Source organism: Aethalodelphis obliquidens, unplaced genomic scaffold (genome assembly GCF_003676395.1).
Source record: "Aethalodelphis obliquidens isolate GAN/ISIS:26980383/991018 unplaced genomic scaffold, ASM367639v1 scaffold45, whole genome shotgun sequence".
In the NCBI taxonomy this organism is placed as follows: domain Eukaryota; kingdom Metazoa; phylum Chordata; class Mammalia; order Artiodactyla; family Delphinidae; genus Aethalodelphis; species Aethalodelphis obliquidens.
This window is the reverse complement of record NW_020837989.1, coordinates 16,293,456-16,308,044: the sequence shown is the minus strand read 5'-3', so window position 1 is coordinate 16,308,044 and position 14,589 is coordinate 16,293,456. Positions and strand designations below refer to the sequence as shown.

Here is a 14,589-nt window from a genome sequence, read left to right as displayed (position 1 = left end):
AACTGGGAGACCCAAGCCGGCCTCCCTTAGACCACGCCCAGGCCACGCCCCCTGCGGAGTTCCGCCCTCGTCTTGCTACGCCCTTCTAGGTTCTGGGGCGTGAGCGTCTGGCGTTGGCCGGAGGACTGTAGCGTCGGTAATAGTATGATAGGGCCATTTCCTTCCGGGCGGGGGTCAAATCCTCGGGAAGCCGAGCCATCCCGTCCAGCTACCTCTCCAAAACGGGGCGCAGGCCATGTCACCTCTCTAGGAGGCTCCGGAGAACCGGCCACGCTGTTCCTTTCGGGTGCAGAGAGCCGGCTCCCTCCGGCCCGCTGGGAAGATTCCCTGCTACACATCCGGCCGGGGCATCTGAGGGCAGAAGCCAAGCCAGCTGTGCCCGATAGACCAGTAGAGAGCACTCTCGCCTGACTGCCTGTCCTCCTCACCGGACCCAGACTCGGCACCGCACACTCCCCCGACGCGGGGTCGGGGAAGGGGGGGAGCGGCGCAGTCACGCGCGTATCACACTTGCGCTCACAAGCGCGCAAGGCTCTCGCTCTCCGCCCGGCACACCTGCGCTCCGCCCCCTGGTCCCGGGCCGGCGCCGGTCGAAGGCTTTTGGGAACCCAGGGCGGCGGCGGCGGCGTCCCCCTTCTCCTTCCCTTCCCAGGGCTGGAGTTGTCCGGAGCCTCTCCCCGGTCCCAACCAGCCCGCATCCCTCTCCATCCTTCCCTCCCCCCGCCTGCCGCGGCAAGGGTATCTGCGGCCGCAGCCCGGAGCCCTTGAGGCGGCGAAGGGGGGAGGGGAAGAAAGCAAGGGATGAGCGCCGGGAGGGCGTCGGGGGCCCTGAGCCGGACTAGGACGCCCCTGGAACCGGAACCCGAGCCGGAGCCGGAGCCAGAGCTAAACCACCGGTACCAGTGGGCCAGGTGGTCAGGATGGGAGGAACAGAAAGGCGGGAGGGGGTGTGTACGCGAGAGTACAGGAAGGGGAGGGGGCTGTGGAGGCCTGGCTCAGGCCAACGCAGAGGAGGTGTGGACGCTGACTCAGGCACGATCCTTGTGCAGGCCGCCTGAGAATTCCGTCCCATCTCGCTCTGCAGTGTCCTTGGGAGGGACGGAAGCTCAGGACAAGCTGGAAAGGGGAACGTTCTGGGCGTCGGGGAAGCGGACCAGGGTCGTGGAAGACAGCTTGCGCAGCTGCCGTCTGGCACCCCTGGCCCGGACCAGCACCCCTGGCACGGACAGCTCCCTGGTTGGGTAGGGGGGTGGGGCCAGACCTTAGAGGCTTGCCTGTCTCGGATCCTGAAGAAGGCATTCCTATCCCTCCCCCCATCTCTAGCTGCAGCCTCCTAACCCCAGGAGGCGCCCTGGCCCGCGCTCGCCCCCCAGGGCCTCATGTCGGAACCACAGCCTGACCTGGAGCCGCCCCAACATGGGCTGTACATGCTCTTCCTGCTTGTGCTGGTCTTCTTCCTCATGGGCCTGGTAGGCTTCATGATCTGCCACGTGCTCAAGAAGAAAGGCTACCGCTGCCGCACCTCGAGGGGCTCGGAGCCTGACGACACCCAGCTCCAGCCCCGTGAGTGAACAGCCTAGAACCTGGCTCAGTCGCCTTTCTCCCTGACCCTTCTCCCCACACCTCTTCCTGGTCAACAGACCCAGGCCAAATCCCGACCAAGTTTTCAGGAGGTCTAGTAATGCTTTCTTGACTCTGCAAAAGCAATTGGGTTGCCACCACCCCGAAAGCAGGGCTAGAGTAGGCAGCATGAGTGGGAAGGGCCCACTGATGAGTCTTGGACTCCCATTGATTTCCCCATCTTTTCTGCCCTGGCCCTTGGAATGCTAATGTACAGCATGATGGCAATTTGCTAAAGGGGTAGGTCTTGAGCAAGAAGCCACAGAAGCCACCAGGTAATATACCCCCAAAGCTGACTCATTTGCTGCTTCCTTACCGACCTCTTTCATCCTTCAGCTGAGGACGATGACATGAATGAGGACACAGTAGAGAGGATTGTTCAATGCATCATCCAAAATGAAGGTGGGTGCACGCTGGCCCCTTGTTCCCCACCTCCTCAACTTTCCTTTGCCCCGGCCTTTGCCTCCACTGACCCCCTCTTTTCCTTCTGCCCTCAGCCAATGCTGAGGCCTTGAAGGAGATGCTGGGGGACAGTGAAGGAGAAGGGACAATGCACCTGTCCAGGTGAGCTGAGAACAAGGGCCAGCACGATTGAGCTTGCCTTGGAGAGTACCCTCTCCTCCTGCACGTTCCTCTCCCAGTCTCCTTGCATGTTCGGGTTGACAGGGGAGAGTAAGGCTGGTTAACATACAGGAAGAAGGACGTTTTGTAGAAATCCTGAGTCCTTCAAACCACATCTCTCCTCTGGATATCATCAAGCCTAACCTTCACCCTTTATGCCACTCCTCTGCATTAAGCATTGCCCGCTTTTTAGCCCCAGGAGGGAGAACACATGGTCACTACTATCTTCATATTGAGTTTATTAGATAAAGACAAGAAACGAATGGTGGGGCCTGGGGCAAGTGGGGCATCTGGGGTTTAAGGAGCACGCTGAAAGAACAGGAGCAAGTCGAACAGGAAGAAAACTGGGAATGTCACCCCTGGTCCTTTCCTCCCTACCGTCCAGTGTGGATGCCACCTCCAGCTTGCAGGACGGAGCCCCCTCCCATCATCACACAGTGCACCTGGGCTCCGCAGCCCCCTGCATCCACTGCAGCCGCAACAAGAGACCCCCACTTGTCCGTCAGGGACGCTCCAAGGAAGGAAAGAGTCGCCCCCGGCCTGGGGAGACCACTGTGTTCTCTGTGGGCAGGTGGGTATAGAGTGCCCCAGGGAAAGGGAGGTTGAGGTGGGGACCCCAACGGTCAGGCACCTGCCTCCAAAGGTAGGCCCTGGCTCTTTCTTTGTGGACTGTGAGCCACAGCAGAAGCCAGGCTGCACAATGTGCCCCACAATCTGGTCTCCCCTGCCCTAGGCCAGAGGGAAGTGCCTATCAAACCCAGGATGTCCCTGACCAGAGGGAAGGGCCAAGCAGCCTCTGGGTGGTGGTCCTAAGCCCCAGTGTTCCCTCCCCTCCCAGGTTCCGGGTGACACACATTGAGAAGCGCTACGGGCTGCATGAGCATCGTGATGGCTCCCCCACGGACAGGAGCTGGGGATCTGGTGGGGGGCAGGACCCAGGGGGTGGCCAGGGGTCTGGGGGAGGGCAGCCCAGGACAGGGATGCCTGCCATTGAGAGTCTTCCCCCTGAGAGGCCGCAGCCCCTGGCCCTTGCCAGCCCCCCAGTGCGGAATGGAGGACTCAGGGACAGCAGCCTAGTCCCTCGTGCACTTGAGAGGAGCCCTGGAGCCTCTGCAGAGTCGATGCTGGGGGCTGGAGAAAGGGGCCCAAGCCCAGGGCTGGCCAGTCAAGAGGCAAATGGACAGCCAAGCAAACCGGACACCTCAGATCACCAGGTATGAAGACATGTGGTGGGCTGCGGTGGGCTCAGCTCTTACTGCCCCTACTCTAGGGGGCACTGATATGACCCACCTCCTGTTCTCCCACTGGTGACCCCTCCTCTCTCTCTCAGGTGTCCCCACCACAGGGGGCAGGGGGTGTGTGAGGTGAGTCTGCCTGGGCCCCAAGTCAGATAATCTCATCCTCCCACCCCCTACTTTAAACTACCTAAGCCCATTGGTTCCCTGAACCCCCAAGCTAAACTGCAGGCTTAGCCTTTGGTACATATTCCTTGGTTTGGTGGTGGGGAGTGGGCTTGTGCTCCAGGGGACAGGGAAGGTCCTGCAGCCCCTGGGGAAAAGCGGGGACACAGCTTGAAGAGGAGGCAACACTGTTACCCTTCCTCTCCTTCATTGCGCTGATGGACTACCAGCTGGCAGGGCCAGGGGTTGGGTGGGCATGAAGCCCCTCCTCTCAACTGGACAGCACTGCCCCCCAGCTGAGGGACCAGCCCTACTTCCACCTGGAACTGCACGGTCTCAGGCTGGGGGACCTTGGGAGAAGTCCCACCTCTGGTCCTCAGTCTCTTCCCCTTCCCCTGTCTGCCAACAGGCCGCCTGACCTGCTTTCCCCATCACCTCACTCCATATGCTAGAGCGTGCGGCTGGGAGCAGGCCCCTGCCCTTGGTGGGCCCTTAAAGCAATAGCACCTTAGACCCCCTGCCCTCTTGGCACAAGAGGCCCAGGCCCTGGCTTGGGCTTTGTGCCCTTTATTCACTGTCAATAAATCCGCTCAGACGATTACAGCTGCTTCGCATACTGGCTCCAGCTCCTTCTGACAGGCCTGCCCCCATCCCCAGTGGCTCTGGCGTCTGGAGTGGGGTGATTCACAGAACCAGGGTGGAGACACAAATAAGCCAGAGCCACTCGAGACTTTGGGGGATGAATCCCAGTCCCAGAGATTTCAGGGTACTTCACCACCCTAGAGATGGGGTGGTAGCAGAAGACAAAGGAGTAGTTTCAGCCCTTAGAGATGGCTGGAGGATGATGGCAAAAAAGGAGTGGGTTCCCGCCCCAGAAATGGGGAGAGAAGAAATTTCTACCCGTGAAGGTGAGAACGGAAATCAGGGAGATTCCAGCTTTTGGCTGTGTCGCTCTGGATCACCGTGGGGAGGGGTGGTCTCTGATAGCACGGAGATAGGGGCAGCAGCATCACTGGGGGAAAGTGATTCCCCCGGGCTTCAGGTGAGAGGATCTGGGTGGCCAGGATCCGGGGCTTTAGCTGGCGGGGGAGGCGGTGGACGCATCTGTAGAGAACACACAGTCAGTGCACCAGATGCCTCCCTTGGGGATATCCCTGTCCATTCCCTCTGTCCTGCAGATAAAACAGGACAAGTTGGAGTGACCCCTCTCCAAACACTCTCCTCCAAGGGCGGGGCCCTTACCGGCCTGAGTCGAGGCGCCATCACATCCAGGGGTCCAGGGCAGTCCAGGTCTTGGTCTGGAAATAAGAACCACAAGTCAGTCTTACGACTTTGTTTTGTTCGCTTCTGTATCTCCAGCACTTAGGACAGTGGCACTCTGTAAATATTTGTTGAATTAACAAATGGTCACTAACCTGGGTCATAATATCCATCAGTCCATCCAACCTCAATGCTTACTGAGCACCTGCTGTATAATCGGGCCTGCTAAAGGTACCCGGGGGCAGGAGGGATCCACACCGCCCCCACCCCTAATGGCTGCCAGGAACTGCATAATGAAACACTGACAGACACAATGAGTGACTGAGTACTAAATCATTCAAAGTGAACGACGGGTGCTGGAGAAGCGGGGTGCAGAAAACGCTCACGGGGTTCCAGGGTCGTGGTGGGTGGGGGGTGCAGTGAAGAAAGTGAAAGAACCTTTTAGAAAAGATGGTTTTAGGAAAGATGGATGAGGTAACAACAAAAACAAGGAAAAAAAAAAAGAAAAGATGGTTGAGGAAAATGATGATGCAAACCAGGTGTTTGCAGGATTCAAGAACACTAAGGGCAGAGGATGTGTATTGGGAAAACACTGTGGGAGAAACTGGCTAATTTTTAAAATAATAATAATAAGAAAACAGCTACTAATTGCATGCTTGCTATGTGCCCAGCACAACGCTGGGCACTCTATAGACACATCCCTTTAACTCTCACAACTCAGTGAGGGAGGGACCTTCCTCCTCACTCTGTAAAGGCCCAGGCATGTTAAATCACACACTAGGATGTCATAGAGCAGAGTTTGAACAGTGGGCCCAGCTCCAAAGCCCAAGCTCTTCTACCATCATGCATCAGAGAGCCTGATGGAGGAGGTTCCTGAGGGCAGGCAGAGGGGCTGAGTGTAACCCAGGAGCTCCAGACTTCCTCCTTCTTCCTGTCTCTTACCCTCCCAGGGCCCCAGCTCCTTCTACTCACCACCGGGCAGGACAGGTGCAGGCGACCCATCCAAGGCAGAGGTGGGTGCAGGAGGGGAGAAGCTGGGAGGGGAAGGGGATGGCAGGATCTGGGGATGAGGGGGCAAAGAGTTATTCCCGGCATGTGGGAAGGTTTCACCAGCTCTTCCTCCCATCCCATCTTCAGTTCCTGTCCTGTCACTCCCCAGTTCAGAGAGTGACCAAATGCTTGTATCTGGGTGAGGCTTGTAGGTGATACACATTTCAACAGCCAATATATATTGACACTTAATATGTCCCAGGCATTTTGCTAGCACTTCGCATGCACTAATTCATTCAGTCCTCACCACCACCCCATGAGGTAAGGATTTGATGATTCCTATGTCAGAGGTGAGACTCAGGTTAATCCATCTATCCAAAATCACAGAGCTAGTTAGTGACAAAGTCCTGGCTAGAACTCCAGACTCCTACTCCTATGCTCTTCTTGCTAGAACAACAGGTACCATATATCAAAGCACCTATGGGCCACTGTGCTAAGCACTTTACTTCCACTATCTCTAATCAGGATAGTTAGCCTCCTGAAAGAGGCATTATTGTCCCCCTTTTACATGCATGTGAAGAAACAAGCTCAGAGAGGTCTAATCACTGCCTAAAGTAACAGAACAGGAATCTGAACTAAGATCCAGCTCTAAAGCAGGACAACCAAACTCTAATGAAGACTGCCTTGGTGTCCCCTTTCTCTGTGCCAAAGGAGATGGGGGGTCCCAAGCCACTATGCGGGGGAGGGGGCATTAAGACGAATATGGGACCTCCCTGGCATGGGAGGGTCAACCCATTGGTGCCTGGGGACCCAGGGAAAAGGAAGCCTCACCTGTTCAGGGTCTGAGAGTTCAGATGGCCCTGGGGGTCCAAGTAGCTCCTCCACCAGCAGGGAGGGGAAGACCCCAACATGGCCCCCAAATTCTCCCCTCCAGAAGCCATCATCCACTCCATCCTGGGTCCGGGGCAGCAGGCGGATAAGCGCCCCCTCGGGGAAGCTCAGTTCCTCTGCGCTCTGTCCCGTGTAGCTGTACAGGGCGCAGGCCAGGAACGCTGCGGAAGCCCGGGAGAGATGGTGAGGGGAAGAGGCGGGCAGCAGTGCCCCCAGACCAGGGCTACAACCACTCAGTAACTCTTCTCCCTTTCTTACCTGTGGGCTCTGCCCCCGAAGGATTGTCGCTGTCATGGCTGCTCTCAGGGAAGGAGAGGTCCGGGAAGTTGAGATACCGCTCAGGGACAAAGCCTACCTCACCGTGCTGGTTCCGAGCCTGCTCACCCAGCAACGTGAACAGAAAGCAGGCTTGCCTCAGCAGTCCACGGCCCTGGCCCTCCTCCACTCAGGCTTCCAGCTTTGCCTGGCTGGGTCTTTACGGACCACAGAGAAGTCCCTCCCACTGCCCCCTTGCCAAGGGCAGAGCCCTGGGTCCATACCCACCTTGACCCATTCGTCGGCATCTCCCTCCTCTATGACCTCCAGCCACTCGCCCTCTGTGATGGTCAGCTCGTCCTCATGTCCTGCCTGGGACCCACAAAGAAGGATTCAGGACTGGCTGTTCCCCACCCCTGCCTGTCTGCGGTCCCCACCTCCATTCATACCTGATAGCCAAACACCACATGGACAGGGCAGGGGAGGGGCCTGGTGGCCAGGGCTGGGGGGGCGGGCTCCTCAAAGAGCTCCCCCGTCTCCTCACATTCCTCAAAGTCAGACAGCTCAGCATCCTCAGCCTGGGGGACAGAGAACAGGCATCGTTGTGAGGCCCCGTCTCAAGTACCACCCACTATATCTCTCACTCCTCCATTCTACCTTTTTTTTTTTTTAAACATCTTTATTGGAGTATAATTGCTTTACAATGTTGTGTTAGTTTCTGCCGTATGACAAAGTGAATCAGCTACATGTATACATATATCCCCATATCCCCTCGCTCTTGCGCCTCGCTCCCACCCCATCCTACCCTTAACATTGTGGATCCTCCTCCAAGGTAGTACCACCCATCCGTTCACCCTGGGTCACAGGCAGAACCACCACAGAGCAAGATAACACTAACAATAATCACAGAGTTACAGTATTGAGCGCTTATATGTGCCAAGCACAATGCTAAGTATCTTATGTACGTTGTCTTGTTTAAACTTCTTAATAACCCAGTGTTATTTTGCGAAACTATCAACCTCAGTTTACTTAATGGGAAACTGAGGCTCAGAAAGGCTAAGTCACTTTCCAAGATCACACAGCTAGTAAGTGGAGTGGCTGGTACTCAAACTGCTTATAGTCTGCTCTCGGGACCTTTCATAACCACCATCCTATACTCCATAATAAAAGTTCATTGACAGCTCTCTATGTTACAAACTGTGCCAAGAGTCATACTTAAGTGATTTCATTTCAGCCTCACAACAACCCTTTGAGTTAGCTACTAGTGTGATTCCCACTTTATAAGCTCTGCTTTCCACTGGGGCTCTTTACCCTCCTGGTGTGTATGGGGAGGGAGTGGAGGGAGCTCACCGTGGGAGAGAGGTCCCTCTGGGACAGCCGGGCCTCGCTGAGCCGTCGCTCCTGCTCTACCTCATCCTGGGCCTGGGTCATGGCTGGCTTCAGCCAGTGCTGCACATCCAGGCCAGCCCCCTGCAGCAGGGCCAGCCGGGCAGCCCCCTTCACCTGGCTCACCTGACACAGGGAAGAGGGCGTCAGTCAAGGCTGTGGCTGGGCCTGCCCTTGGGAGGTGAGTGGAGCCTCCTCCCCAGATGTGTCCACCCTCTACCTCCTGCCTCCAGTCTCCCCACCATCAGATAAAGGAGTGGAGGAGGGTGTTGCCGGAGGAGGTGCAGTCTCAGTGGCTCTAACCCCAGGGCTGTGGCTCACCTGTGCCCGCCGGATGCTCTCCCTCACTTCCTGCAGCCGCTGTTCTATGCCTGGAGCCTCCCGCTCTGAAGCCTGCTGCCGCCTCTGCTCCAGCCGCTGCAGCACCTGGTTGGGGACGCAGAGGACAGGAGTGGGTGGAGATACTATGGGGCACAACTTACTAATAACCCGGGAGTTTCCTAGTTGTTTCACATGCATTATGTCATCTCATCTTCCCTGTGATGTGGGTGCCATCATTAGCCCCACTTTAATGATGAGGAAACTGCGGTCCAGAGAGCTTAAGTCACTCCCTTACTCAGGGTTACATAACTAGGAAGCAACAGAGCAAGATTTGAGCCCAGGTGAGTCTAGTCCCAAAGGTTACGCTCTTAAATTACTGTGCCACACTGTCGGCTTAAATTACCCTTCCTTCCCCTCCTGCCTGCAGCCCCATGACATCCCCAGTGACGCCGGGATCCCCATCTCTCAGCTCTTCTTGCCCACCCCCGACACCTGCACTCCCCACCTCACCCGCTGCCCATGGTTCTGGATCTTGTAGTCTCGGGCAGCTCGGCTCGTCCAGCGTTGAACTTCTTTCTCCAGGCCACTCTCCCTGGCCACACCTCCTGCGCCCCGCTCCAGCTCCAGGACACACACCTGAATGAATGGGGAGCTGTGAGGATGCCCTGTTGCTGCTCCTTCTCTGTTCCCCCTCCCTCCAGTTCCCTCCTTTTTTTCTTCCCTGTCTCCTGACCTCCAGGGTCAGGGACAAATAGGTGGGAGCACACACCTATGACTGTGGACACAGGAGTGCATTCATGTGGACACACAGAGAGTCCCAGAAGTGGGATCCAAGTTGAGGGACAGAGGTAGAATGAAGAAGATAGTGCAGTGAAGGGACAGAAGGGTGGGAGGAAGTGCGTTAATTTGTGTCCTGGTGGGAGGGAGGTGAACTGGGGTTCTGAAACCCTCTCTCCATGGTTTAATAGTCCCTAAGTTAAAACCAGGACAATGGGGAAGAGGTTTAATAGTCCCTAAGTTAAAACCAGGATAATGGGGAAGAGGCCTACACCACAGTCCCCTTTCCAAGTGGCCTGACTGCACCTAGCAGAGAGGTCTTACCTGATCATTCCCTGCTGGCTGAAACTGCTGAGCTGGGGTGGGGGAGAATACTCCGGGCTCCTGAAGAAAAAGCTCCAGATCCTGCTCCCAGCTTACCTGGGAGTTGGAAAAAATCAAAGTCGGCCACTCACTGGCTCCCTCTCCAAGCCTGTCCCCAGCCTTCTTGGTAGAGAGAGGACAAGGTGAGAAGGAAAGGGGCAGACATGCAGTGGAGGAGGGGGCGCTGTACTGGGAGAGAAGGGTGAAGAGGATCTCTGGGGAGCTTACCTGGGAGGTCGCTTGCCCCCCACGGTGGGCATGCTCCAGAGCCATCTCTGCAGCTTCCAGCTCCGTGCGGCTCAGTGAAGTCAGCGGGTCCCTCAGGTGTTCCAACAGCTCGCTGACCAGGGCCTGGAGAGAACCCCAAGATGCTGACACCACCCTTCCCCCAAGCAGGCTCTCTGTCCAGGTTTGAATGGGTGATGGGTAGGAGGTATGGGAAATTGAGAAGGAATAAGACATTATTATGCTTCTAATAATAGGCCCTCATGTGTGCACAGCACTTAACAGTTTAAAAAGCATTTTCACATTCATTCTCTCCCTTGAGCCCCATTAGTCTTATAAAGTAGGCAGAGCAGGGGTTAGTCCTGAGGAAGAAACTGGGGTTCAGAGGGGCAAGTGTTCTGCACAATGTCATGCAGCCAGCTAGAAGCAGAAGCAGAACCTAGGTATGTATCTTCTGCCCACTCTGAGCAGACTAGGTCCCCAGCCCCACCCAGCCTGATGGTGGTGGGAAGCAGGGAGATGCCCTCCCTGCTGAGAGGCAGGGGTATCTAGGCTGAGACTGGCCTTGAGCACGGCCGGCAGTTCTTCCTGGTAGTAGTGGTCAAGGTGGGCATTGGTGGCCACCAAGTTGAGCAGGTACTCATTGCGGGCCGCTCTCAGCTGCTGGGAGTACTGGGCCGACTGGACAGACAGCTAGGAGAGGAACATAGGTGTCAACTGGGAGGCCTGGAGCCTTGGGGTCCTTCCATGGCCAACCCAGATCCAGAATGGACTCTCACAGGACTGAGATAACTGGCAAACCATACTAAAAATTTTACATACTCACAATTCCTGCTCAAAATCCTCTAGTGGCAACTGCATACATTTAGGATAAAATCCCAACTGCTCCTTACCGTGGTCTACCAGGTCCAACATGAGCTGGCCCCTGCACCCTCTCTGAGTCTTTCCACAGTGCTCGTCCCCTTGCTCACAGTGCTCCAGCCACACTGGCCTTCCCTCAGTTCCTCGAGCCTACAAAGTTATTCCCACCTCAGAGCCTTTGCACTCACCGTTGCCTCTCCCTGGAATGTTCTTCCCCTACATCTCTGCATGGCTGGCTCCTCCTTGACACTCAGGCCACCTGTTCAGAGAGGCTTTCCCTCTAAATTACACTCCCCTGTTATGCTTTATCATATCACCTTCTTTTCATTTATTCTGAGTCTTTGTTTATTTACTATCTGTCTCCCCTAACCAGGCTGTGGAGGCAGGAGCTCTGCTGGTAGTGTTCCCCATCATCTCCCCAGTGTTTCAAACAATGCCAAGTACATAGAAGTCCTCAATCACTGCATATTAAAGGAATGAAAAACAAAGGTACTATTTCCATTTTATAGATGAAGAAAATGAGGCTCAGAGACATCAAGTTTACCAAGGTCAGGCACCAAGGAAGTAGGGTAGCCTGGATTCATCCCAGTCTCTCTGACTTATGCCCCCGGGTTCCAAACCACTAGACTAATCTGCCCACCTCTCCCTGCCCCGACTCATGCCCACATCCTCTGAACCTTGGTGCTGAGTTTCTGGAGACTGGTCCGAGTGTGGAAGAGGCCATGGTCACTTCGGTTAAGCCTGTGCAGGCAAGGGAGAGGAGCGGAGGTCAGGCCCAGCCATGGCACCTTGGCTCCATGCCCCGACGCCACAGGCTTCCTAACTCCCCATGACCCCACCTGGCCTGGACATCAGCCGCCTTTTCCTGTGCCAAGGCCCACACCCGTTCACGCTGCCCATACAGCTTTCGACTTCGGCTCAGCTCCCGGACAGACTGCAGCACCTCGGCTTGCGCCCTCTGGAGGTTCTCTGCTCCCTAGGGGCATGGACACACAAGTCCTGATCCAGATCACCTCCATCCCTGAGTCAGCCCTTCCTTCACCCCATCCACTGAGCCGTACCTTCCTAAGCACCTGCTCCTTAGCGCTCCGCCCTGTGCCTCCTGCCAGGTCACGGTATCGGTCAGATGCCTGGAGCCGGGCTTGGCCCCCAGCCATGGTGGCATCCAGCAGGCAGCGCCAGGCACCAAACACCATCCTGCCTCTCCCCAGAGAAAGTCTGCATTGACGAGGGGAGCACTCCAAAGCTTCACGAGATGCGCCCCCCCCCAACACCATGGGAGACAGACTGCTTTCCCATCCCCCTCGTCTGGGAGCCCATCAATCGATCAGCCCATTAGCTCGGCCACAAGGATCACTTATGCCCTCCGCCCCCATCCAGTGTCCTTGCTGGGTCAGCTGCTATCCCGCTGCCGTGTCAGCTCTACCTGCCGCTCACGTGCCCTCCTCATAGGTTCCTGGGGTTGAGCTCCTCATCCCTTCTTGGCTCCCTGGCCTCCCTGCCACCCCAGCATGGGACCCACCTGCTGTCCATCTCCCCACTCCGGTGTCCTTCCCTCTTCAGAAATGGCCCAGCCAGTTTCTGGAGTGCCTGGTGGGAAAGTCATCACAGACCCAGTTCCCTTTCAAAGACTCTCCCCACTTGGGAGAACATACGATCAGAGTATAATAATGCCACCCACTTTGCTAAGTGCTTTACATGCATTAACTTATTCTGTCCTTACAACAACCTTGCGTGAAGGTACAGTTACTATTATTCCCATTTTACAGAGAAAGAAATTGAGGCCAAGAAACGTTAAGTAACTTGTCCAAGGTCAAACAGCTAAAAAGTACCACAGCAGGGATTTGACACAAATTTGCCTGGTGCTAGGGATTTGCTCTTGACCAGAACAGGAGTATGCGTGGAGGCACATTGCTGGTAGTGTAAAGGAGGCTAGAACAAAAGGGAAGGTCCAGAGAAAGGAGTCCCATACCTGCCCATACTCCCGTTCAATGGCTGCCCTCTGCTTGCTGTAGGATCTGTGGAGATTAGGGGGATGGGGTGGTCTTACTGTTTGGTCCTTTTCTCCCACCCTCGACCCTCTCCTTAGCCTGGGCAGGAGGGAGAGGGGAGCCAGGCCTGGAGTGTGACTATACCAGGAGGGCCTGAGACTGAAGACAGAGTCCTTGAGATCACCTCGGGCAGCCGCAGCAAAGGACAACCTCATCTCAGTGCTCAGAGCCTCAGCAGGATCCTCCCCACCCCTGGAGAACCATCTGTGTGCTTGGAGGTGAGGACTGATGGGGGTCAGCTGAGTACACTGTGTGCCAGCCTTCCAACAGGTCTGGAAGAGGGAGGGGGGATTCTGTCCTGAGTTTGATTGTGGGTGTGGAGGGGGCGGTATGGAGTGAAGGGGTTTGAGAGAGGGTCCCTGTGTGTTTATGTGTGTTGGGGTGCGTGGAAGGATAATTCGTATCCGGCATCTGGAGAGGGAGGCCTAGGATGACGGCCTTGAATGGGCAGGTTGGAGAGCTCTTCACCCCCGCCCACCCCGACAGCTGTAGTATGTTGGAGAAAAGGCGGAGCGTGTGACAGAGAAAGTCGGGGTACGTGGAGGGGGTCAGGGCTACCTGATATCCTCCAGTAGGTCCGCCTCTCTCTGCTGCCGGGTCTGAAGGATGTTCAGCTGCTCCAGGAAGCGAAGCTTCACCTCCTGGGATGGCTTCACCTGTGTGGGTAAGAAGAAGATGAAGACCCCTGGCGCAGGGACCTGAAAAACACTCCGCGCAGGGAGCGGTGAGGGGGCGGGGCCAGGGAGGAGCTGGGCTGTTTCCTCGGTTACTTCTGGGTTGGCCCTTGAACCCCTTCCTACTCTTCGTCCCCCACCGCAGGTCTGGTGCCCCTTTGGGCCGCATCACTCCCCCAGCCCGCCAGGAATCCCCGTCCCCAGGCCAAGCTCACTTTTCGGGGCGGCGGCTGCATCTCCGCTCCGGCCCAGGCAGCAACTCGACTCCGGAACTCGAGGAAACCCCGCCCACATCTAAGCCCCGCCCAGGATCTGGCCCAGCTCCGCCCTCGCCCCGCCCACGCCTGATCAGTCCCTTCGCTGGGCCGCGAAGCGCCAAGAGCGGCAGGAACTAAACCTCTGTTACTGCTGAGAATACCCCGGAAAGGGTCCGCACCGCCCTGTGGACGCCGCGTCCGCTGGGCGGTAGGGGGAACCCCAGGTTTCTGTGTCAAGACGCCTGGGTTCTATTTCTGGTGGAGAGCTATTGACTTAGCTCGTAATTATTTCTAATCATTCATTTACATATGCAGACCTCCAATCCCGACGCGATGGGTGAAGGATGGTGAGGAACTCAAATCTGTAACCAGGGAAACTGAATCACTGGATGCCTGAGCGCAGATGCGTGTGATGAGAGAAACAGGGCTGATCCCAGACCTTTTCCTAATTCCCACTGAACTGGAAAAGCCTGCGTGAGTGAGGGTGAGAAAGACGCCTGGAGCCAGGAAGGAACCAGTACCAGAGGAAAAGACAGGGCCAATGGAGTGGGCGTGAGCTGGGAGATGAGAGCTGGGAGATGAGAGTGGGGACTTGCAACCCAGAAAGCGCCTATCGGCTTTAGGGCCTGCCCTTAAG

The 14,589-nt window shown here is 56.5% G+C and overlaps 2 protein-coding genes across 10 annotated transcripts; one reads left to right on the top strand and one right to left on the bottom strand.

Annotated features, from left to right (window-relative positions):
- The first annotated feature begins 205 nt into the window (after positions 1 to 205).
- Positions 206 to 4,244, top strand: RELL2 (RELT like 2). Its single transcript, XM_027081823.1, has 7 exons — positions 206 to 896; positions 1,050 to 1,563; positions 1,957 to 2,022; positions 2,118 to 2,184; positions 2,627 to 2,812; positions 3,080 to 3,455; positions 4,051 to 4,244. The coding sequence occupies exons 2-7, from the start codon at positions 1,380 to 1,382 to the stop codon at positions 4,057 to 4,059; spliced, it is 888 nt and encodes a 295-aa protein (XP_026937624.1). The 5' UTR covers positions 206 to 896; positions 1,050 to 1,379; the 3' UTR covers positions 4,060 to 4,244.
- On the bottom strand, positions 2,464 to 14,004 carry FCHSD1 (FCH and double SH3 domains 1). Of its 9 annotated transcripts, none has more exons than XM_027081814.1 (20): positions 13,911 to 13,991; positions 13,580 to 13,677; positions 12,943 to 12,988; positions 12,493 to 12,560; positions 12,032 to 12,173; positions 11,810 to 11,946; positions 11,648 to 11,711; positions 10,674 to 10,802; positions 10,113 to 10,235; positions 9,846 to 9,941; positions 9,255 to 9,380; positions 8,745 to 8,849; positions 8,388 to 8,549; positions 7,487 to 7,615; positions 7,326 to 7,409; positions 7,041 to 7,158; positions 6,723 to 6,943; positions 5,874 to 5,961; positions 4,884 to 4,939; positions 2,464 to 4,745 (listed from the first exon to the last, which is right to left on the bottom strand). In XM_027081814.1, exons 1-20 carry the CDS (start codon positions 13,929 to 13,931, stop codon positions 4,680 to 4,682), a joined length of 2,079 nt encoding a protein of 692 aa, XP_026937615.1. In that variant the 5' UTR covers positions 13,932 to 13,991; the 3' UTR covers positions 2,464 to 4,679. The 9 variants fall into 9 exon arrangements, with proteins under 9 accessions (XP_026937615.1, XP_026937611.1, XP_026937612.1 ...); XM_027081810.1 differs by having other exon boundaries at positions 4,162 to 4,745; positions 9,846 to 10,004; positions 12,032 to 12,188; positions 13,911 to 13,992; XM_027081811.1 differs by having other exon boundaries at positions 4,162 to 4,745; positions 9,846 to 10,004; positions 13,911 to 13,992.
- Positions 14,005 to 14,589: the final 585 nt, after the last annotated feature.